The 22,552-nt window shown below is 33.6% G+C and overlaps 1 protein-coding gene and 1 pseudogene across 3 annotated transcripts in view; one reads left to right on the plus strand and one right to left on the minus strand.

Annotated features, from left to right (window-relative positions):
• LOC117690632 (uncharacterized) overlaps positions 1-21,006 on the plus strand; it is a 55,004-nt gene extending 33,998 nt beyond the window's left edge. Inside the window, exons 3-8 of one of the 3 annotated variants that reach the window (XM_034475063.2) lie at positions 5,947-6,002; positions 6,129-6,291; positions 6,632-6,739; positions 7,218-7,449; positions 15,702-15,774; positions 20,379-21,006. In XM_034475063.2, the coding sequence (XP_034330954.2) occupies positions 5,947-6,002; positions 6,129-6,291; positions 6,632-6,739; positions 7,218-7,449; positions 15,702-15,771 (629 nt within the window). In that variant the 3' untranslated portion in view covers positions 15,772-15,774; positions 20,379-21,006. Of the gene's footprint in view, positions 1-5,946; positions 6,003-6,128; positions 6,292-6,631; positions 6,740-7,217; positions 7,450-15,701; positions 15,791-20,378 lie in introns of all 3 variants that reach the window. The other 2 variants (XM_034475062.2, XM_066071705.1) reach the window with 2 other exon arrangements.
• Positions 10,166-10,948, minus strand: LOC136271379 (integrase/recombinase xerD homolog; annotated as a pseudogene).
• Positions 21,007-22,552: the final 1,546 nt, after the last annotated feature.

Here is a 22,552-nt window from a genome sequence, read left to right on the forward strand (position 1 = left end):
GTCGTGTTTGACATGCACTGTGAAAAAAATTCTAACTCCCAAGCCCTTCACTCAATCCTAATGAAAATTCGTGAAAATGAACCTCGGACCCCATTCTTATTGTCTGTCAAATATGCAGCGGATTGAACAATTAAGAGGAAATTCCTGATTAAACGGCGCTTAAATTGCCTAAACGTGGAAATGAAATTTACACAGTACACGCACCGACCCCCCCCCCCCCTTCCTATTCACAAAATTATTTAGTTTTTCTGGCCTGATTTTACTGGATCTTTCATCTTGAACCTTAATTTTCAACCTAGTTCAATTCTAGATTACTGTACTAATGACCAGACCTATTCGTTCATTTTTAAGAGAGTTCTGAATTTTTGGGCATTTGAGTTTCGATTAGCGTGCTTGACATGTACTGTAGAAAAAAATTCTAACTCCCGAGCCCCTCACTCAATCCTAATGAAATTTTATGTAAATGTACCTCGGACCCCATTCTTATTGTCTGCCAACTATGCAGCGGATTGAACAATTAAGAAGAAATTTCTGAGATCAAACGGCGAGTATTATAGCCCGTACGGGGACTTAAAATTTACAGAGTACAAGGGATGTAAGCAGCCGCGTAATATTTCTGTTGTATGTTTATTTCTTGTTTTCCGTTTAGTCTGTATCTACGATAGTGTACGAACTACTTAAGAATGTTAGAACTGTGGAAATTACTGTCTTCAAATTTTTACGTGTTGCTGATTTCGTTATTTCTACGTTTATAAAGATTTTAATCCTGCTAAATTAAAACAGTCAAACATAAAAGTAAACGACACGAAAAAAATTTATCAACACTGAAATACATGGGTAAAATGCATCAGTCATTGTTTTAGGACTTCCCTAAATTGTTGTTAACCGAATCCGAGATCCACACCCCAAAATTCTATTTTCGATTTATTTACGACGAAAATCAAGCTCGGGTCTTTTCACCCCCTCCAGACACAAACACGCATCAATATTTCAAATGACCTCACACTGTTACCAAACCTAAATAGTCAGACATCTTAAACTTTGTTTTTCATCTCATACAAAAACTCAGCTCTTCTCCCGGGCGGAAACGCCCCAAATTCAAACACAAATTCGGGAATTATTTTGCGTCAGCCATGTTTTGAGACACCTGCAAAGGCTGTGTGTTCTAATCTCGCCGGAGCCATGATTTGTTCTTTCTCTCTATTTCTTTCTCTCCTTTTTATTTAATTTTCTAACTAAAATAATCAACATAAAAGGGTTGTTGGACTGTAGTACAAGTTGAAAAACACTCTTCAATTAAGATTTAGACAAAAGCAGTCTTTTATTATTAGGGTCTTCCGTCTTCAGCAGAAGACCCTTCTATTCTTATTGTTATTAGGGTCTTCCGTTTACAAAGGAAGACCCTCTTTTTTTTCTTCGGTTTCTTTTTATTACAGGTTATAAGACCTGTTATTTAATCAAAAGACCTCTTATTTAATATGAAATAAAATGGGACTGGTCCTTAAAATAAAGGATCCTACAGGGTGGATAATCCTTCATCCATCGCTCTTTAAGATCACATCTGCATTTCCTGATATGTTTCGTTGATGAAGATAAAAGGCAAGGTCATTTCCTCTTCTAAAAATCGGACGGAAGACCTCCTCGTTGCTCGCAACGAGATCGTGTCTAGTTATTATTATTATTATTTTTTTTTATTATTTTTTTTTTTATTGTGTAGTTTATTGAATATTAACTGACAAACCTAAGGAAAGCAAAAATGAAAAGTAGATTTAAAAATAAAATCCACTATCAACGCATGCATATAAAATTGTTGTAAATAAATTGTAATGTAATAAAATAAACCTCGGGGAAAAAAATAAATAAATTTGTAAGGAAAACACAAATAAATTTGTGTTAAACACAAGTAAATTGTGTTTATTCCAATGCAATGAGATCCGCCTCAGGGAGGCAAAATTTTTAAATTGAAAAATCTCAGGAAAACACAAGTTCCAGTGCAATGAGATCCGCCTCAGGGAGGCAAAAATTAAATATGAAAAATCTCAGGAAAACACAAGTAAATTGTGATGATTCCAGTGCAATGAGATCCGCCTCAGGGAGGCTAAAGAAATATGAAATATCTCTGGAAAACACCAATAAATTGTGATGATTCCAGTGCAATGGGATCCGCCTCAGAGAGGCAAAAATTACATATGAAAATTATAATGAAAACAGTGGTAAATTATGCTTATTCCAGTGCAATGAGATCTGCCTCAGTGAGGCAATAAAAATTTGAAAATTTACAGGAAAACACAAGTAAATTATGATAAAACTATGTGATGGATATCAAATACTGGATTCCATTCCTTGCTTATTACAAGAAATAAAATAATACTAAATATATATGTATGTAGATCTACATATATGACGTTATAGATATATATATGATTACTTTGAAATTACAAGAGATAATCGCCCGAAACTTTAACGCATTCTAGACAAAATAAGTCCACGCAAACTTCTATAGAGATGAACGTTGCCTTGTTTATTGAGGTGGACGCCGTCAAAAAGAAATTTATGGTCACACGCCTTGAACTTGGGCGAAGGGAAGAGGTCATTATGCTCCCAGAATGAAGCGAATTCAAATCTGTGCAGAGAAGATTTGAGAAGGATATTTACTTCATCCACAGTACTGTTGTAATCAAAACATTGCTTAAATCGTGGCAACAATTTACACACATGGATCTGAGCGACTCAAAATCTATAGTGCAGTACCGATACAAGAGATTCAATATTTGCTGCCAATTCTTCGGAAGACGTCGCACGTCGAACATCATTGCCCCCAACAATTAGAATTATGTTACGAGGTTTTACTTTTTCAATGAAACTCGCATCCTCGCGGAGAATGCCCGAAATAGTGCGACCTCCCACTCCTCTATAAAATATCCTATGATTTGCTCTTAGACCAAGATCCTCACAGTACCTAACATCCTCATTACTTACTAGGAATTGTTGAAAGCGGCGTACAATAGAATGACCCAATATAAGTACTTTATTGGGCTCCATCAGTAAAATAAAACAAAAATATAAACCTTACCGCTTTATAGATCGCTTTGAAAATTTTCAATGCTTAGCTATCGGCGTCCTGAAAGAAGTGAGAACCCACGCTATTAAAATGACGCTCCCAAGATTTTACCGCGGAATAAATTCATTGGTTACCTCCGGCGACGTTGATTTTGTGTCCATATATGAAGATGCTGAATAACTTTTACAATACCGCAGGAAAGATAACTCTCGCGAACTTAACAGAAATCATCAATATGCATAAAATATTTTAAGAAATCTTAAAAATCATTTATCGTAAAAATGAATATAATGTCCTACGGACCAAGTTTTACAAAGAAAATACGTGCACGTTGGTGAAAAGGTGTTGAATTCTTCTATTCAGTGGATTAAAATTTTTTAGTTGAAAGGTATTTGCAGTCTCAAATTCCGGAGCGATTCTGCAATTTTCTGCTACATTACGGATATAAGGGAGGCATTCTAACTGTGGTGAGGGCCTTTCCTGAGACACAGTTAGATTATTCACACTAAGGAAAGTGTAGTGAAATTAATAGCATTATTGTAGGCTTATAGCTTTGTTATGTAAATGTTAATAATAAGGTGTGTCGATGTACCTATTTCGTAAATGTCCGATATGCAATGTCAACCCGTGCGCGCACGGGTCAAAGTCTAGTAGGAATTATTACTTTACAATACTACAAAAAACTTAAACTTAATACAAAATTGTTTTTGAATTTGATGTAAAATTGATCGAGATTAAAAGACTTAGTGTTAAGTTAAAATATTTTAATAATATATAAATCACAGTAGTTATTATACATTGCCTGTAGAATAATATTTACATAAAAGATTGTGAAAATGTCATAAGATTATGAAACCATCTTGTCAATTAACAAGTTAATTTTGTTTTTAAGGTGTATCATTAAGAAATCCCCATATCACATTACTTTTTTTGCCTATTTTACCAGTATTTCCAAGTAAAATGAAATCAGAAGTTCCCGTAGCGCTTTTATTCATCTCAGACTTTACAACCGCGAAATGGCAGCTTCAAATTAAGGCAAAATGAGAACATGCCATTAATTTAAGGAAGCAAGTAACTCGTATTTTTTAAAACACGAGTGATGATGTCCGTAAGGTATAACTGAATTTTGACTGATAAGTTACTATTGTGAAATTAATCAAAATACTTTCATTTTCGATAAACAAGCCCGAAATAGCAAAAATGAGAGTAAGGTGGTGGACACGCTTCGGCGGATCCAAGTCCGGGATAGTCTCGATCAAAATATAATATAATATAATCGCAATGAAATAATATTGAATGATTACGTAAAGAGTGAATATATTTACTGTGATCCTATTTAGAGAATACATAGAAGTTAAGATTTGAGAAATGTTGAAAAAATAAAATGAGTCAATTCGTTTCTTTAATGGGCGATTTAAGTTTTGATACTCATTCGCTTGACTAATTTACGAAGAGTGTAAGACGAGTTCATCATGCATCGCGGGCAAATACCTTGGATCGGACTTCAGTTAATACAAAAAGTTAATAAATAAAATAAAACAATTATTGCGACTTTAGTATTAATGGGAAAAAACCCTTTCTAAAGCAGGGTGCCCAGAAACGGGTTGACTAATTGACATCATGGTGGAAAGTGAAGGGCGAGTTAACCATCGGGCAGATACATGTACATGTACTTTTAATCTGACAACTTTGGTTTAAAATATGTATGCAAATGGATGATAATGCATAAACTAGCGTGTTATAATTTCATAGATTTCCAAGCAATGACAGATTGGTTGTAAACCTTAGATATTAATTTGTAAACATTAATGAACAGATTATTGTATTCTACGTCAATATGGATAAATGATGTATGCATAAAACGGGGAAGTTAAATGGGGACCCGCCCCCTCCCCCCTCCAGATTTGTTTTTATCTGAAATTATTATTTGGGACAGTAATAGAAATTATATTGAAAATTGACCTAAAAGAACCAAATTTAGAGAGATATACATATACACTAAATATCTATTCACTGATTTGAAATAAGTATGATAAAAAAAGCTTTTTTTTTAAATTTCAATTTTGAAAATTAAGATAAGGACAAAAGCAGACAAAGTCTATACAAAAGTGAAAAAAATATGGTTCTACATATTAAGCATTACATCATAATAATGTCTAAAGTGTTAATCCCCGCGCTTGCGCAGGTTATCATCTAGTTTGTTTTAAAAACTTATATATGACACTATGGTTAACCGATGAGTACTTTTCGATTTGTGTGTTTAAAGTATAACTTGATTCTCAGGCACGTAGCGTCGTTTTTGAAAGAAGGGGGGGCAGACTCATCCCAAAAAAATCTTGACAAGCCAAAAAAAGGGTAAATGTTACTTTCCAAAATCCTGAAAATTCTAAACCGTGATGGGAGGAGGGGGTAGTATACTTTTAACTTTAATTTCACTGATCATTTCCTTATTTTCAATTCAAATTTTTACATGATCCCATAAAAAGGGGGGGGGGCAACTCCATCTTAATTCAAAATTTTGTATGTAAATTTAAGAATCTTTGCTGCGCAAAAAATCCCCACCCCCGATGCTACGTGCCTGATTCTTAAGTAGAAAACTTAAGTGTTCTTTGAATTAATAGTTAAAAATAATAATAATTATAACCTAAAACGTTACACAATCGGCCTATCAAATGTTGAGAAAAAAGAAGCTGCGGAAGCTATGTGTATTTGTTATGTTTACTAAAAATCAGTATTTTGAGGGATTTATAAATATGAAGCCACTTTTAAAGCATGAATAAATTTTAATTCTGTAAATTTCGAATCAAGTTAATGATATGAAAGTAGGATTCATGAACCTGTGTTTGCAATCTAATTAAATTCTTCATTTTATTTTGATGACAAAGTTGCAGTAAAACGGCAGACCTATATCACTGGATTTTTTTTACTCCAACTCTTAATGGTAAGACATGCGTACTGATACTCTATAATTTGCAAAGTAATTTTAAAAAGAAGCTAACGACTAAAGCATATTAATGATATAAGATACACAATTCAACACTTAGTGTTATGTGCATTTGTTTCACAGGAATGTGTATGTTATCGTAACGTGCAATCCTGCCCCAAATCTGAAGAAGAATGGAAAGAGGCTTCACGACTGAACTGTCAAAAGAATGATGAGTACCACTGTGTTAGAGATGCATTAAAGACAAAACTGATTAGTCTTTGTACCCCGAATATACCTATACTTGGTAAGCATTGTGTTGACACTGTAAACCCATTAGAAGATGTGGATTTCGTTTGTGGATACCCCTCTCCTGCGAATGATTAACCATAATTAATAATCTATTCATACTAATAATTCATTCTTAATACAGTAAATCTAAGAAATACGTTCCCATGAACCTATAAAAATTAGTACTGTAATCCACGAAAATTGACCCAAACGTTTCAATGTGTACACGTATCTTTCTTTTTCAGTAAAAATAATAAATGAAAAAGAACACATATCAAAATGAAATATCGTACTTTAACTTATGATATAAACATAACTTTATTAAAGTTTTATTACAAAATATGAATTGATTTCAGGAAAAGTTTGTGTAGAATACAACATATATGGGGGAGTACTACAGCGCAGTGGAGATGCTTACTGCAGATCATGCTCGCATGTGTATAATTCCACTGACATTTGGAAATGTAAGTCAATTAATGTTATCTATCACTTAAAAGCTAAATAACAAAAATTTTTGTTTCTCTAAGCTGAAAGAGTTAAATTAAAACCCAAACATTCCTTTCTCCTATAAAAAAAATGTAAAAAAAAACCAAATATAACATGAAAATATCTACTTGTTTGATAATTTTAAGTAAAAAGAAATTTATCACGTTAAAAACATAACTTGTAAATCCATCATTATGATATTAGTATTTCAAATCGAAAAATTGAAAATTACATTGTTCAATGTACTGGTGTGAACTTTTTTAATTGAAAAAAATCAATGGAATTGGTAAAAAAGTTCCTACAATTTAGTAATTCCTCCCCCTTTTTAGAGTTTAGGTTAGAGCATTGTTTAATTCTATAGAATACTCTAATCATTGCAAATTATTACGACTATCTAATTATGAATTAGTAAACTTAAGCTTGTATTGCAACATTTTTGGCAAAAAACAATTTTAGATCCCGAATGCTTTACACTAAAGACTGACAATATACAAACTACTAAATGGCCTTTTATGAATACCATGGCTGAAATGGCATCACTACAACAGGATAAAAGTACTCAAACAACAAGAGCCGGTTTATTACTGCATGATTCAACGACAACTAATGCGACACAAATTCAGGAATTTAGACCTACTGATACACCAAGTGTAAAATTTCCTACTTTTTCCTTCACTCAAGGCCTACAGTACGTAGAGAATTTTTTTTTATGTCACATTCATATTAATATGCAGCAAATATCTGTATTTTATTCAATGTAATATAGATGGACTATATAAGATTAATACAGTAATGTATTTATATGTTTTTTCTCAAATATGCGTATGAAGTTTATTCATTTTTTATTGTCATTCCAGTTCCCATGAATGTAAAAAGATGACTTAAAGTTCATAATTCTACTTTCCCCCAACATTTTCGTTTATTTTCAAACAGTTTAAACTCCCCTTCTTGAGATAGTGAACGCCATTATCGCTAGCCAAGGGTTTTCTGTCTACTCCGCTCGCCAAAAAACCTTGGCAGAAGTGGAGCGAAGTGGACAGAAAAGCCTTGGCTAGGAAGATGATTGAACGCAGGCTCGAACAAGCTTTGTCTGCTCATTCAAAATATATGTAATTCAAACTGTTAACTGGCACAAATAGGTTTAATTAATCAATCTTTCACTTTAAGTTTTAGAAGCTCTAAAACTTTTGTAAATATTATATCTTAACATATTCAAATTTTAAAGGTGCTGGGTCTATGTTTTTGGTCAATGACAAATCAAATATTTTTCATGCAAACCGATTCCTTTTGCGAGATTTAAACTATCATAAGTTACCGTGCTGGATTGCTGGTATATTTTTTTTTTTATCGTTTTTTGTTTTTGAAATTACAACAAGAAACCTGGCCCAAATGTTATAAAACCTCTCAGACTCGTACTCAGACTCGTACTCCGAGTATGTGTTCCACTGAGTACGACTAAAAAACCGAGGTTGTAAAAGTTTAATTTTGTAGTACATTCTCCGCCGAGTACTATTTGGATTATACACTGTATATATCTACATTAATTTTTTGATTTTAAATAATGGAGAGTAGGGTCGTATTTGGATAGAACCAGAATTCTTAGGATTCCGAAGTGTTATTATAGTTATTACAATGACATTATTTGTACGTACATTTATATGTACATTAAATAATTAAGCGAAATGTCTAAAAAAAAATTGATAATTTTAGTTGCAGCTCTCCACAACTTCTGAATTCTTCTCCACAAAGATAGATATTTCGTTGATTTTAATATTAATTTATATACATGTAATTATGATGTAATTATAGCGTATAATGCAATAGCATCACAATATGTAACAATATAATATGCTTGCACTGCATTTTATATAGATGAAATATTTTGAGTATGCCTTTGACAAAGCTCCTTTGTGTACTCAGCTGTAGTACGAGTATGAACATTTTTTCAGGTCGAGACCACTATATTTTGTGACGTCGGCATAAAGGACTATGTGCGGTTTGGTCAAATATCTGCCCCCGATTTTAACCAATTTTTAAATAGTATCGTATAAAAATAAAATCTTCACAAATCATTGTATAGAGGATGTCTATAACTTTAATCTTGATTTTAGTCATCATTGCTCATTTGCTGTTTATCTATGACGGCACCTAAATGACCTAATTCCCGCAAATTTGCAAACAAATGAAAATATTCTCATTTTTGCTCTATATTTTGCATTCGGAAGTATAGAGCGCAGGTCTGCTCAAGTGCGATTTTAACATATATTTTTCGTCCGATAGATATACACATTATACTAAAAAATTGTACTTGAGCAAACCTGCGCTCGATGTTTCCGAGTCGAAAAACCATCGGAAAACACCCATATTTTGCTACAAAACATCAATTTATCAAAATAATGCAATCTTCATGACGTCATTTCTACATTATGACGTCACAGTGGTGATAACCTTTTACACCTTTATTTCCAATATGGTTTTACATATCTTTCACCTAATTTTTAAAGCTCTTTCTAAAACTTTGATTTTGGGGGCAAAAAATGCATAAAACCGCATATAGTCCTTTGCATACTAAATTGGCTATCTGTTTACTTGTATCGACAAACCAATCAGGTGAATGAGTTGCAAGGCATTGTGGGCTACTACAAGTTTCAGTGTATACAAAGCGTTTTGAAAATATATACTATTTTGAATTGTCCTTTGGAAACTCATTTTGAATGATTTTTCAGAATTTATGAAATTAATATGGACAATTATGTCTAAACTTCAATTTCTATGCTAACATTTAAAAAATATTGCATATGAGGACTTATATCAACCTATTTAAATACCCATTGTCAATGTTCAAAAGAGAGGTACGTCCTATTGAATTAGAAGTTATGTTCTTATTCGTTTACACTCAAACGAACATAAATAATTTATAAAATAAATAACAACACGTATATAGATGCAGAAGCGCTCTCAGAAGTGCAGTTCGATGCAGAAGCGCTCTCAAAAGTGCAGTTTAATTATTACATGTATATAAATCAATTTTCTTGTGTTCTTTTTATCTACAAAAACAAAACAACACATATTAGCAATATATATATTTTTCATAAAACCAAACATTTATGACTATCTTTGAGGGCGGGCGGGTGGGGAAACGTCTGCTTGCACTGAGAGAGAGCCTTCGAATGAATTAAAACTCAAATCTTTACCAAATCGTGCGTACCTTACGAGAATACCTGTAGAACAGGTTTTCTATTAATATAATAACCAATCAAATTGGTTAGTCTTCATAACAAACACCGGGTAAACACGTGTTCGATCGAAACACGTGTTGTAATACCTTCAATAAATACATTTATGTTCTTATTCGTTCACACTCAAACGAACATAAATAATTTATAAAATTAACAACACGTATATAGATGCAGAAGCGCTCTCAGAAGTGCAGTTCGACGATAAAGAAAGAAAAGACATTTGAATCATAACCCAAGTTGTTTGGTAACAGACAGTTTAACTTGTAAGTTTTCGTGCACATAACCATCTTTGGCATTTTCAGATTTCAAACGCCCGTGTTTTTTAAAAAGACGATCGCTGACACCTGCTGCGGCTGCAGCAGTTCCCCCACCCGACCTCAAACTACGAACACCATATTTCTTTGAATCTAAGCCTAGACTGTCCAATGTAGACAATACTAATTCTCGTACTCTTGTATATGACAAAGGTTGTTTCTTATTTCTTAGCTTGTATGAGTTATTTTTCTTACAAAATGTAACTTGCCTAAAAATAAAGTCTTCCGACTTTTCATCAATGTCTGATAAAAGAAAATATCGGAGAAGCATAGATACAGGACAAGTAGAAGAATTCGTTCTAGATATACATAGAGAAGAACCTTGTTTGTAAACGTCTGTTTTGCTTTTTGTAATAAACAATGTTAGATGAGAGTCACTAAAAACTAAATGTGACCTTCTTATGTTTACAATTTCTGTAAAACGCAAAAAACCTGCATATCCTTAAAGAAAAATACAACAGGTTCGAAGGTCAAATAGTGTTGCATCACTCTTCCCAAACTTTTCAACAACAGCAGACAATATATCTGATGAAATCGGTTCTTTCTTAACGACAGGGTGACTATGTTCTCTGATACAACCTTCTTTCACAAACTTAACAAAGGTGGAATCACAAGGATTAGGGAATCCAGCCATGGCATGAGCCCATGCGATTGCATTAGTAGCTTCTTCTATATTCGAAGAGGAATCAAAAGTGTTTGCGAGATAAGCTAAATATAATGCGACATGTACATCGGAGGCTGGTAAATGATCGATAGTTGGTTTAAATGTTTTACACCACTTGGAAAAGTTTTTGAATGCGTACCTATATTTTTTTACTGTATTTTCGGCTTTTGATTTTAGGCAGTAATTCGGTAAGGTCTCCGCAAGCTTCAAAAGAGATGGATCCTGAGCGCTGTCAAATAAAGACGTCCACCTGCCGACCGAAAATAATTCTGCAAAACGTACAAGACAAATAACCAATTATAAGAAACTGTTCAATCAAAATATCTTGAATATCAAGGTAATTCTAATTAATGCACATTAACTAAACAACTACAATACAATTATGTACCTGAATCTTAAATAAAATAAAACAAACATCTGCAGTACAATTATGTACCAGGACCTTAAATTAGAATATATCAAACATCTGCAGTACAAATATGTACCAGGGCCTCAAACTATATATTTACATCAACGTCTGCAGTACCATTCTCAGAGTACCAGGTCCTGCTGTACATATACACATGTCCTATGATATATGTATCATTATATCACAAAAACCTTGCATCAAGTCTTAAAGCCAATACTGGAGATACAAATCGGTTAGAACCAAAAACCGTGGATTTGTTCTGACCTTGCACGTAAATTCCTGATGCATCACTGAACTCTAAGATATCTGTGATATATTCATAAGTAGAATATTTATCTTTATAAATGTAAGGCCAAAAAGAAGCAGATCTCCATTTTGGTACAATCAAGGTTCCCACCGCTTTGCTATTAATGAGATATTTAATGGTTTTTGTCACTAAAGAAATGGGCGGAACTAAGCAATTGTTTTCTGTTCTCCAGTCTTGAGTAAATGAATTTACAGCTTCCGTAGCCGGATTCCAAAACAACGCATTAAATCTAGGCAACTTTTTGTTTTTTGAATTAGCAAATCTGTCAACGGTATGTGGACCATATAAAGAATCAATGAAACTGAAAACATTTTGAGACAATCCCCAGTCTTCATAATCAACAAGTTTGCTTAAATAATCAGCTTTCTGGTTTTTGTCTCTGGGGATCCACTGAATGTCGACTGAAATGTTGTGCTCCCTGCAAAACAAGAATATATTAAATGCTATTTCTTGTAAATCTGCTTTCATGCTGCCCAACTGCAAAATATTCACACAGCTCTGGTTATCTGTAAACCATTTGACGCATTTGTTAAATAACAATTCGTTAAATGATATCAAGGCCAATTCTATGGCTTTCATTTCTCGCCATGTCGAACTTTTGCTCTTTTCATTTTCATTCCACATTTGATGAAAACACTTTTCATCCACACCCACAGTAAATGCCCCAGCGCCTACAGCGCTAGCATCTGAATAAACTATCGTACTTTCTCTTTCCGTTACTGTTAGTTTTTTGTTATTGTATTTTTGAACATGTATTAACCAGAACTTTAATTCGTTTATTGATTTTGTAGCAAACTTGAAATACAGTGTATTATCCCATGACACTATGAAAACTATTTCCATATAGCAGTATCTTGTCATTAGTCTACAAATATTACCAAAGACAGGTTGCAATGAAATTATTTTCCCAGCAACTCTGGCAAACGCCCTAGCTGAAACTTTTGGTAAATCTGAAAGAAACTGAACAATAGTAGACTCAACATCTTGAATTCTTCTTTCTGGAATGGAAATGCTAAATCTTACTGAATTCCATCTGATCCCTAACCATTCAATATCTTGAACTGGACTGAAAATAGATTTTTCTTGATTAATTAATAATCCAGCATCCTCTAGTGATGATTTGATAAAACTGGAAATTCTCTGACATTCCTCAAATGATTCTGCCATAGCTAGCCCGTCATCTAAATACAGAACAATTTTTATATTGTTAGAACTCCAATACTTGACCAGAGCTCTTAAACACTTAGTAAATATATACGGGGCTGTAGACAAACCAGATGGAAATACTGTAAAGCAATAGTATTCCCCTTTCCACTCAAAACTAAGGAATGTTTGACATTCCTTACAAATATCTATATGGTGGTAACCAGATTTAAGATCAAATTCAATACAGAAACAATTTTTCTCAAAATATTGTAAAGCCAGTTTGTGATACTCAAACTTTATCTTTTCTTTTTTCAGAAACTATTTAACATACTCAAATCTAAAATCAAACGCTTCTTTTCTCTGTTTTCTGCGACGCTCAATGGAAGGAACTTGTATGACGCAACCCGATTTTACTAAGTCTCCAATGCTTTCTGTAACAAAAGAAAAGTTCTGTAAAGCTGACTTATTATTTTTCAAATAAATCCTCGGTGGGTTAACTGCAAAAGGAATGTTATAGCCAGTTTTGATCAATCTCAAGATATCTTAAATGCGCCTATCTTTCTCCAAAATTCATAATGATTTTGTAAACTATTTTTTACACCTGAGCATGATTTATTTGATTCTATGATAGATAATAACTTGCAATGCTCATTCATTATCTCATTATTTGTTATTTGTTCGAACATATCTACAGATAATAAATACTTATCATCAAGATCACTTGGAATTTGAACTTGTTGAGATGTTGAGGGGACATCTGGTCTTCCAATGCCCAGTCTGGAAGCACCAGTAGCAGACGTCGCTGGGCTGTGGGGTACGTCTACTACCTGATCGAAAGGGCTGGTTGAACGAGTTCGAGGCACCAGCGTTGGTCTGCAGAGTGTTGGTCTGTTGTAGAGCAAGGGCAGACAACTGAGCAGCAGAACCGGCAGCAGCAGAGGGTACGGGTTTGAAGTACGGTTGGAAGCGTGACTTTTTCTGTTTACTGTTCCTGAGAGCTCTGTTCTTTTTCTCGTCGTCCGAGTCGTCAGCGATATCATTGCATTGGTATTCCTGAACTGTTTTCCACCCTGCAGGGGACCCTTCTGCCATCCTAATATACTTTTGTCTAGTTTTAAGTTTATCATTAATTCTTTTGACAACATTTTCATTGTATTTAGACAAATCTTTGAGTTTTTCAAGTTCATCTAATATTTCTTCATTGAACAAATATTGTACCTTATTCCCTTCGAACTTCAGTTTTCCAGCTATATTTTCTTTGAGTTTCTTAGAAAGTTGCTGTGCTGAGGATTTGTTATCTTCTTGTAACTTCTCCGTTAATTGTTGAAATTGAGAGAAATGGCCGTAGAAAGCAGCTTAACTGCGTCGGTCAAAGCGTTAGCCGTATTCTGTTCTGGAGTCCTATGAGCAGTATCTTCTTCCATTAATATATCGTCCTCGTGGTCTGTATTAGCCATAGGTAAATGCTAAGAAACGTCTGCTTGCACTGAGAATGAGCCTTCGAATGACTTAAAACTCAATTCTTTACCAAATCGTGCGTACCTTACGAGAATACCTGTAGAACAGGTTTTCTATTAATATAATAACCAATCAAATTGGTTAGTCTTCATAACAAACACCGGGTAAACACGTGTTCGATCGAAACACGTGTTGTAATACCTTCAATAAATACATCAGTGAGTACCTTTTTTTCACGTGATACCCCATATTTCGGACACCATTAGTAGAATGCGCGTTGACATTTTCTTCAAGGACATTCCTCAGAAAGCTTAACGGACAAAATACTATATGCTGCATAGCTTGCGCTTCTGCGTTTGTATTTTTGTGCATTTCTACTACCGTGGCTGTTCACGTATGTTAAAAATGTACAGTTACCTGTATTTATTTCTAGTGCACAATTCACCAATGCACAATTGTGCAGTTTTTTCTTATCAAAATCTGTTTGTACTTGTATGCGTATGTTTGTCAGTCGTTTGATACTGATGATTTTTGAAGCAACAATTGATCAACTAAAACAAAAGTATTTTTCATTGTGAGCATGGAACAAAGTTAATGGTACGTAATCTTTCCTTTTTACCTTCTAAAGTAAAAATCAAGATGTACAAACATTCCGGCAAGCATTAAATATTGTGAATAAAACAGACAAAAACCACGTGCGTTTGTTGAATCGTAAACACGTTGTAGACCGTCATGCATTGCAACTCATTCACTGGATTGGAGAATCCGTTTGACCAAAATACTGTCACGTGTTAAATAATGCTATCCATATAAGGTAGTGTACCCGACCTATTTTTATAACCTCGACACCCTGAGTACAAGTACGTTTGGAGCACACAGAGTACGATTTGGAGTATGAGATCGTACTCAAGAAAGTTTTATAACCTCGGAGCCTGGTTTGAATCAGGCACGAAGCGCATCGTTTTTGAAAGTGGTAGGGGGCAGACTCATCCAAAAATTCTTGACACGCCCCCCCCCCCCCAAAAAAAAAAATCAACCAGCATCTTCTCAAAATCATGAAAATTTTAGTCCGTGCGGTGGAGACAGGGTTGGGGTGGGGAAGTAACCGATAACCTGAATTTTACATATAATTTTAAAATTTTCTTTTTATTTCCACATCTTTTACATCATCCCGAGAAATTGGGAGGGGGGGGGGGGCTCCTAATAAACAAATATCTCCATACTAATCAAATATTTTATATGTAAATTTAAGAAAAATGTTTGCTACGAGCAAACGAAAAAAAAGGTCGGTAGTGGTAAGCCCCTATCCCTCCTTCTGGTGCTTTGGGCATGTGAATTGAAAATCTTAATATTCAATAGGACTTTTAATTTTTTTTTTAAACTATATTGCTTTATTTTTTCAGCTTGGCAGTCGGTATTGGTATCATATTATCAACCGTCGCTATAGCAATTAAGTTTGGGGAAGATAGATAGCAGGTACAACATTATGATTGTAAGTTGTATATTTCCTTTTGTTTTTTTTAGTTAACTGGGTAAACAGTTTGACTTTTTGGTTTTAGAGTCTTTGAAATAACCTTTAAAAAATAAAGACAAGATCCTTTATTTGACAATATTTAGATTTTGATTTAAAACAGGTAAAGGGAAACCGACACTCTAGATGCATATATATATATTTTTCCTAGAAATTCCAGGATTAAATAAAATATAAAAATAAAATAATCCTTATTTCACAATCAAATCAAAACGTATTAAAGTACTAAGTTCTTCTGTCAAATCTAATGCAATAAAATATAAAAATAAAATAATCCTTATTTCACAATCAAATCAAAACGTATTAAAGTACTAAATTCTTTTGTCAAATCTAATGCTACAGTATATTTTTTAAATTTCAGCTCAGCCTAATTATTCAGGCATTCGATTGCTATTTGTTTTAGTCCACTATTTTTGCCATTTGAATAATTTAAGCTTCTTATCAGGGTTAAATAATATACTCCCTTCTAAATAATATACTCTCTTCCAGTCCGTCCACTGTGTTGGGGCGATGTCAGCCCTTACCACAGGATGAAGCTTTTCCATTCAATCAACAGAAAAGTTACTGAAATGTTGCTAAAAACTTAATTAAATGGCCTAGTTCTGCCATTCAGTCACTTTTCTTGACCTTAACCGAATGGCATATGTTAATCATGTGCACAAGATACTAATATCCCCGAGCAACCAGATCTGGCAATAAAGGCACTTTTTCTCTATCACCTAACCTTCATACATAAATGCTTCTGTGTCATGGACACGTAACCTGTAGTTTCTGCTCCAACTGCTCTATCCTGCTCATTGGGATGATAGTAGCTCTATGTCAACCAAATCAGACTCTTGGTCAACACAGGGAAACGATTGACTTCCTTATTGTCTATCTAAATGGGCTGGTTTGTGTTGCCTAGTGTCGTAGTATTACAACATGTGGTCAGCAGCCTCTTCAACAGTCTTAAGATCATCTGTAAGGGCGAATAAACTAGAGTTTTGGTTTCCATGTGAATGGCCAGGGTATGAACTCTGTCGGCCAACAATATATATTTCAGGGGTTTTCTGCTGAGGCTCAACCTGTGGTCCAAATAGATCGAATGATTTAAACCGGTTGTGAGACTTGTACAATATGTCTATAAGGCTTAGGTCTCAGTTGGTATTTATTAACAAAATATGGTAGTCATTCGCTGCTTTTCAAGATTTTGTCACACCATTACTGACTAAGGAAAAATCTCCAAAACTTAAACAATGACTTGCACCTTGAAGCATCATGTTATCGCAGGTCTCTACACCTTGGACGTCTAGTTTGCATATACTATGGCTTGCAAGTACAATCAAAATAAGATACTAAAATCAATACAATTGGTAAGCCACATATAGTCCATCCTCCTTCCTTCTCTTCCAAAATGGCAGACAGATATTTAGATGGCACTCGTAGTTTTCAACTCAGCGTCTTGGTTACAGAGTGATATATTTTGGATGTATCACAGTGCAAATTAACTTTATTTCGAACTTTACTTTCTAAATACACTATTTTTTGTCGTAAGTTTTAAGAATTTAATGTTTACGAAGTAAATTAGCGATTGACACCATGCAGACTCTATATTTGTAAGTACAAACCAGGCACATATTCCTCCTAAGGACTGCTTATCTCTTAAATCAACACTGTGCAATTATTTGTGTTTAATTTCCCGGTCAACAAAAAGTCACTGAGTGTTTCTAATTACAAAACACCTGTGAATCTTTCACTCAATTCATTTGATATCAGTTTCAGTTTATTTTCACTCGAAAATGTTCAGCGTTTTCTATGATTATAAAGTCATCATTTAAAAAGGGATTTGATTATAAACATAAGAATATTCTAAGGTGAAATTTTATTAATACAGGATCTACATGTATTATACTACATTGTTCAGATAGTTTGTATTATGACTTCATTAAGTTAATTTTATCATACCTATTGTTCCTGAGATGAGCGATGTGGCCCATGAGCCTCCTTTTTTGAATTGACCGGGTAACAATAATATAGCATTGAATGATTTATTTTTGACGTCGTCGTGTCAATAACTGCCGTCAGGTGAGCAGACAAATTGAATAACGCGCGTTAGCGCGTTATGATAATTTGTGTGCTCATCTGACGGCAGTTACTGACACGACGACGTCAAAAATTAATCACTTAATGCTTATATTTACATTCCCTTACTGAAGAAATCAATTGTTTACTTAGATAAATCGATATAAAGTGCAGATCACGGAGGGGGTGAATAAGTAACAGCAAGAACAGCTGTTTTGTAAAACCGGTTTAAACTGGTTTTCACATAGACTGTTGAGATGAGATCTGCCAGCATGAAAATATAATCTATGATAAAGAACTCTTGAAATGTTGCTTTTAACAATAAAGTCAACTTTTTTGTTGAATAATTATAAAACATGGTGTTTTGACAACATTCATGAAATACATTTTTTAACCGATAACATAGAAATCACTGTTTGAGAACTACTTATGTAAATTACTCGTAAATTAATACGCAGTGATTAGGTGTTGCTTTTAAAGGCATTGAAACATCACGGAATTTCATGGAAAAACACAGTAGAATGTATATATTAAGTAGCGTTCACATTCAAAATTTGTTTTATGAACTCTATATATAACCCCCTGCTCAATAATGTTTTTTATAAACCCAGACTTCACATGCACACAATAAAACATCAATTGTCACTCTTGCAAATTGTTAAGATTCTTATTTACATTGTTCTTATTTGTAATAGTCAATCATCAGTTCAGAAGCCAGACACATTGCTGGGCACTTCTGTCTGGGTCCTTTTATTTGTTTGTTATAATTATCAATCTTTAAAATTTGATAATAAAAGCGGAATCTTTTATCACTTTGGCCTATTTCTCTGGAATTGCATATTGGTGGACCTTTGGAAATACGGCATAAAAAACCTTCATTCTTTACCTTAAAGCCCACAGCACCCCTCAACTTTATACCTTGTATCCTCGACGCCAACATTCTCTAAACCCGTTCGTACTGCACATGACGAGTGCAGTTCAAGAGGAATTCCCTAGTTACGCAGTCACAGATGTAACAGTCTGCCCCCTCAAGAAGATCGATCCTCGGTAACAGAGGTACAACTACCTAGGCATACCTGTAGGAGTCAGTGAGAGGGAACACCAAAAGCTTAAGGATTGTCAACGAACTTACGTAGTCCAGCGTCTAGCCTCACTATCGGGATTTAGTGAATAAAGTTAACTTGGGTACCTACAAAACCTAGCATATTTACTGAATGCTCTGTATGGGTAACATGGATACTACAAATCTGCACCTAGCCTAGAAATGAAGACATGAATGAACTAGTAGTGACAGGGGCCCGTATATATTTGTTAACCAGAACAAAACCCAAAGTACTGATATGGGAGTTCACTGAGCTAACATTTTGATTGATCCCATCCTTTTGCTTGAACTACAGATGTACAAAACAACAAACCCTGCAAAAATCTTCATCATAAAGGGCAGAATTTTTCTTTTTCTATTGGAGTTTGATGCTTTCATGCAAGACGTTCTAATCAGCGATAGAACTATAAATTACATACATCCACTCCCACTAGTTGTAAACAGACAACACATTTGGTTGTTTGTAATTATAAGCAGTTTCTCCTGACATATTTCAAAGAAATAACAAACAATCAAGAAAACCTAACTCTGGATTAACCAATCGCTTATAAAGCTAAGGAAGTTGTCATTATTTAGTTATTTTAAGGGGTTTTACGACTTTTATCCTTAACCTAGCTACTTCAGTGACCGTTTAGATCTAGTTTCTTATTATTTTTAAGATATTAAAACTGTGGGTTTTTGAACATTTATAATGAACATTGTATTGTAAATGTAAATAAGATGGTTGAAATTGGCTGATATTGTAAATCCTTTCAAAGATTATATACATAAAACTTTTGAGGTAACTTTTTGTTTTGAAAAGAATTTGAGTATTTTACCATCAAAACTTCAAATACTTGTTAAATTTCGAAAGTCAAATCACCGACTTCCTGTAGAGACTTGTAGATGATTAGGCATTCCTCTAAATGAAAGATGCTTTACCTTATGTAATTATGATCAAATGGCCTATGTAATGCATTTTGTATTAGAAAGTAATTCTCTTTCATGTATCAGACAAAAATACTTGGAACTTAGATTTTGTAAAAGACCAAACACCTTTAAATTTTGTGAATTATTGTCTACTTTAAAACTTAAAAACTCAAAATCTATGTTTATTTATACATGATTTTTTTAATCAGTCTGTCCTCTGTTAACATTTGTACTCTTTTCTCATATATTTTTCTCTAATGTGTATTGTACATGTACCTCTGACTCTATATCTACACTTGTTAATATTTTCATATATGTGCATACATGTACCAGCACGTTGACGGTTTGAGTGAAAATAAATTTGATTTAAAATGAAAAATAAAGAATGTAAAAATAATTTTGTCGTAAGGCTTATATGAAAATAATAACATTATTAACATAAATGTTTTCTTTATATGTGAATTTGTTATTTTGTAGAACATGGGAAAAGAAATATTCGAAATGGAAAGCACAGATACTCCGCAGAGAGTCGGAAAATAACGATTGAAGATCCGTAATTACAAATGAAGACATTTTCCCAGTAAACTACGAAATACCTGCATCAGAATTGCAACCTACATCTAAAAAATTTGACAAGGCAAATTAAAATACAATTAGTTATACAAACAATTGTGATGTCAACGGTGTACAGTCACACAATATAGTTGTAGATCAGGTAAATCTTCCACTATTTTAATGAAGGTACGGACTAATAAAAGTAAATGTTTATTATCACTAATGCTTTATTGACATAGGTGTTTACGATCTTTAAATTTAATATTTGAAATATTTCGTTAAAGTTTCTCTAATATCTGCATATTTAACACATGTTATGAAAAGTGGTACGTATCTTCAGGTTTGCAACATAGGTACATTTAGTTGTTTATAATTTTACATCTATTTGTTTGGTATTAAATATGCAAATAAATATGCATGCATTTGCGTTTTTTATACACCATTTTTATACCAATGACAGTAAAATCTATTAATATTAATTTGTGAACCATGAACATATTGTGTTGACAACTGTACTGCTGGTGTACGCTTAAAACGGGAACGTATAATGAGGAGGCCTGATGGGGGGGGGGGGGGGGGGGGTTGCGGGGTTGACACTCACCCCATTTTTTTCAAAACAGGCTTTTACTTGAAATGTTTATTAATTAATTGCTTCGCATTTTGCGTTCCTTGCTAATTGCTTACATTTTGTATATTTTTTTATTGCAATACTGATGAGCCCAATGGCTCACAGTTGAAAAAAATTTCTATAAAATGTGTTTTATGTTAGAAATTATGTTGTGAAATTTGTTTTAAAGAACAAAACATGTATTAAGAAAAATATACGACGTACTATACTCCCCTTCCCCTTTTTTAAAGCATGTAAATTGAACGAGGGGCGTTCAATAAATAATGTCACTACTCAGATTCCATAAAATACAGGGTTCAATTGACCTTTGAATTTCCTTCACGCATGATTTGATTCAAATTCTACTTTTGATCGTTTATCCATTCAATAAGGCAAAAATTAAAGGCTACATATAAGATGTGTGTGACTTGGTAAAGAATTGAAAGTAATTTTTAAAAAAACCCTGAATGATGTGCATGGAAATAAGCGTTTGTCATTTAGACAGGTTTACATGTGGGTCAGCAAATTCAAAAATAGCCAAACAGACTTAAGGATAAACAACATCCTACAGTACCTCGTACGGCTTTAACGGATGCAATACTTTAAAAAACAATCTGATATCATTACAAATAATGATCAATTAATCATTAAACAAACAGGAAATTTAGTAGGCATTGTTTACAATTTTAAAGAATTACCTTGGTCCCCTAAAGGTTAGTGCAAGATGGATACCTTAACTATTAACAGTATAACAAAAACGATTGCGGGTTAAAATTTGTAGAAAACTAATTAAATCTACAAAAATTGCAATTGACGAAGCTTATCGGAAATTGTTACAGGTGATGAAACATGAATACGTTATTTTGAAACTTAGAGGAAAATTGATTATCATGACGTGGTTGACCTGTGTCCTGTCACAGCAAAACGATGCCAAAGTACAAAGAAAGTATCATACGCAATTTTGAAGTCCTATAGTTCAAGTTGCTATTCCAAAAAGCCGATCAATCACCAGACATATATACTAAATAAATATGATGTTTTGAAGAAAGTAAAGATACATTAAATTACAAAAAGGAAGAGACCAAAGCCTGGAATTCGCAACATTCGACTTCTTCACGACAACCCACCAGTACGAAAATCCCAGATTGTGAGATCATATCTGAAAAAAAAGGTTTATGTTTTGCCCAATCCACCCTATTCACAGGACTTGTATCCCTATGCTTTTTTCCTATTAAAGAAGATGGGGGATACGATAGAGCAAATGCCCATTTGGTTTAGACGTAAAATACAATTTTGAAATTATTTTTTTCCAATTAAATATATTCAAATATGTTATTATAATACAAGGTTGTAAAAGCACAATTTCTTACTATAATAAGTTTTTAATATATCTTACAGACTATCAAAGAATACGCATATAATACCTTAAATTTAAGTTGTATTGAACCCACGACACAAAAAACCTTGTTTTACAAGGTTTGCTTATGTC

The sequence above is a fragment of the Magallana gigas genome, chromosome 9 (genome assembly GCF_963853765.1).
Source record: "Magallana gigas chromosome 9, xbMagGiga1.1, whole genome shotgun sequence".
In the NCBI taxonomy this organism is placed as follows: domain Eukaryota; kingdom Metazoa; phylum Mollusca; class Bivalvia; order Ostreida; family Ostreidae; genus Magallana; species Magallana gigas.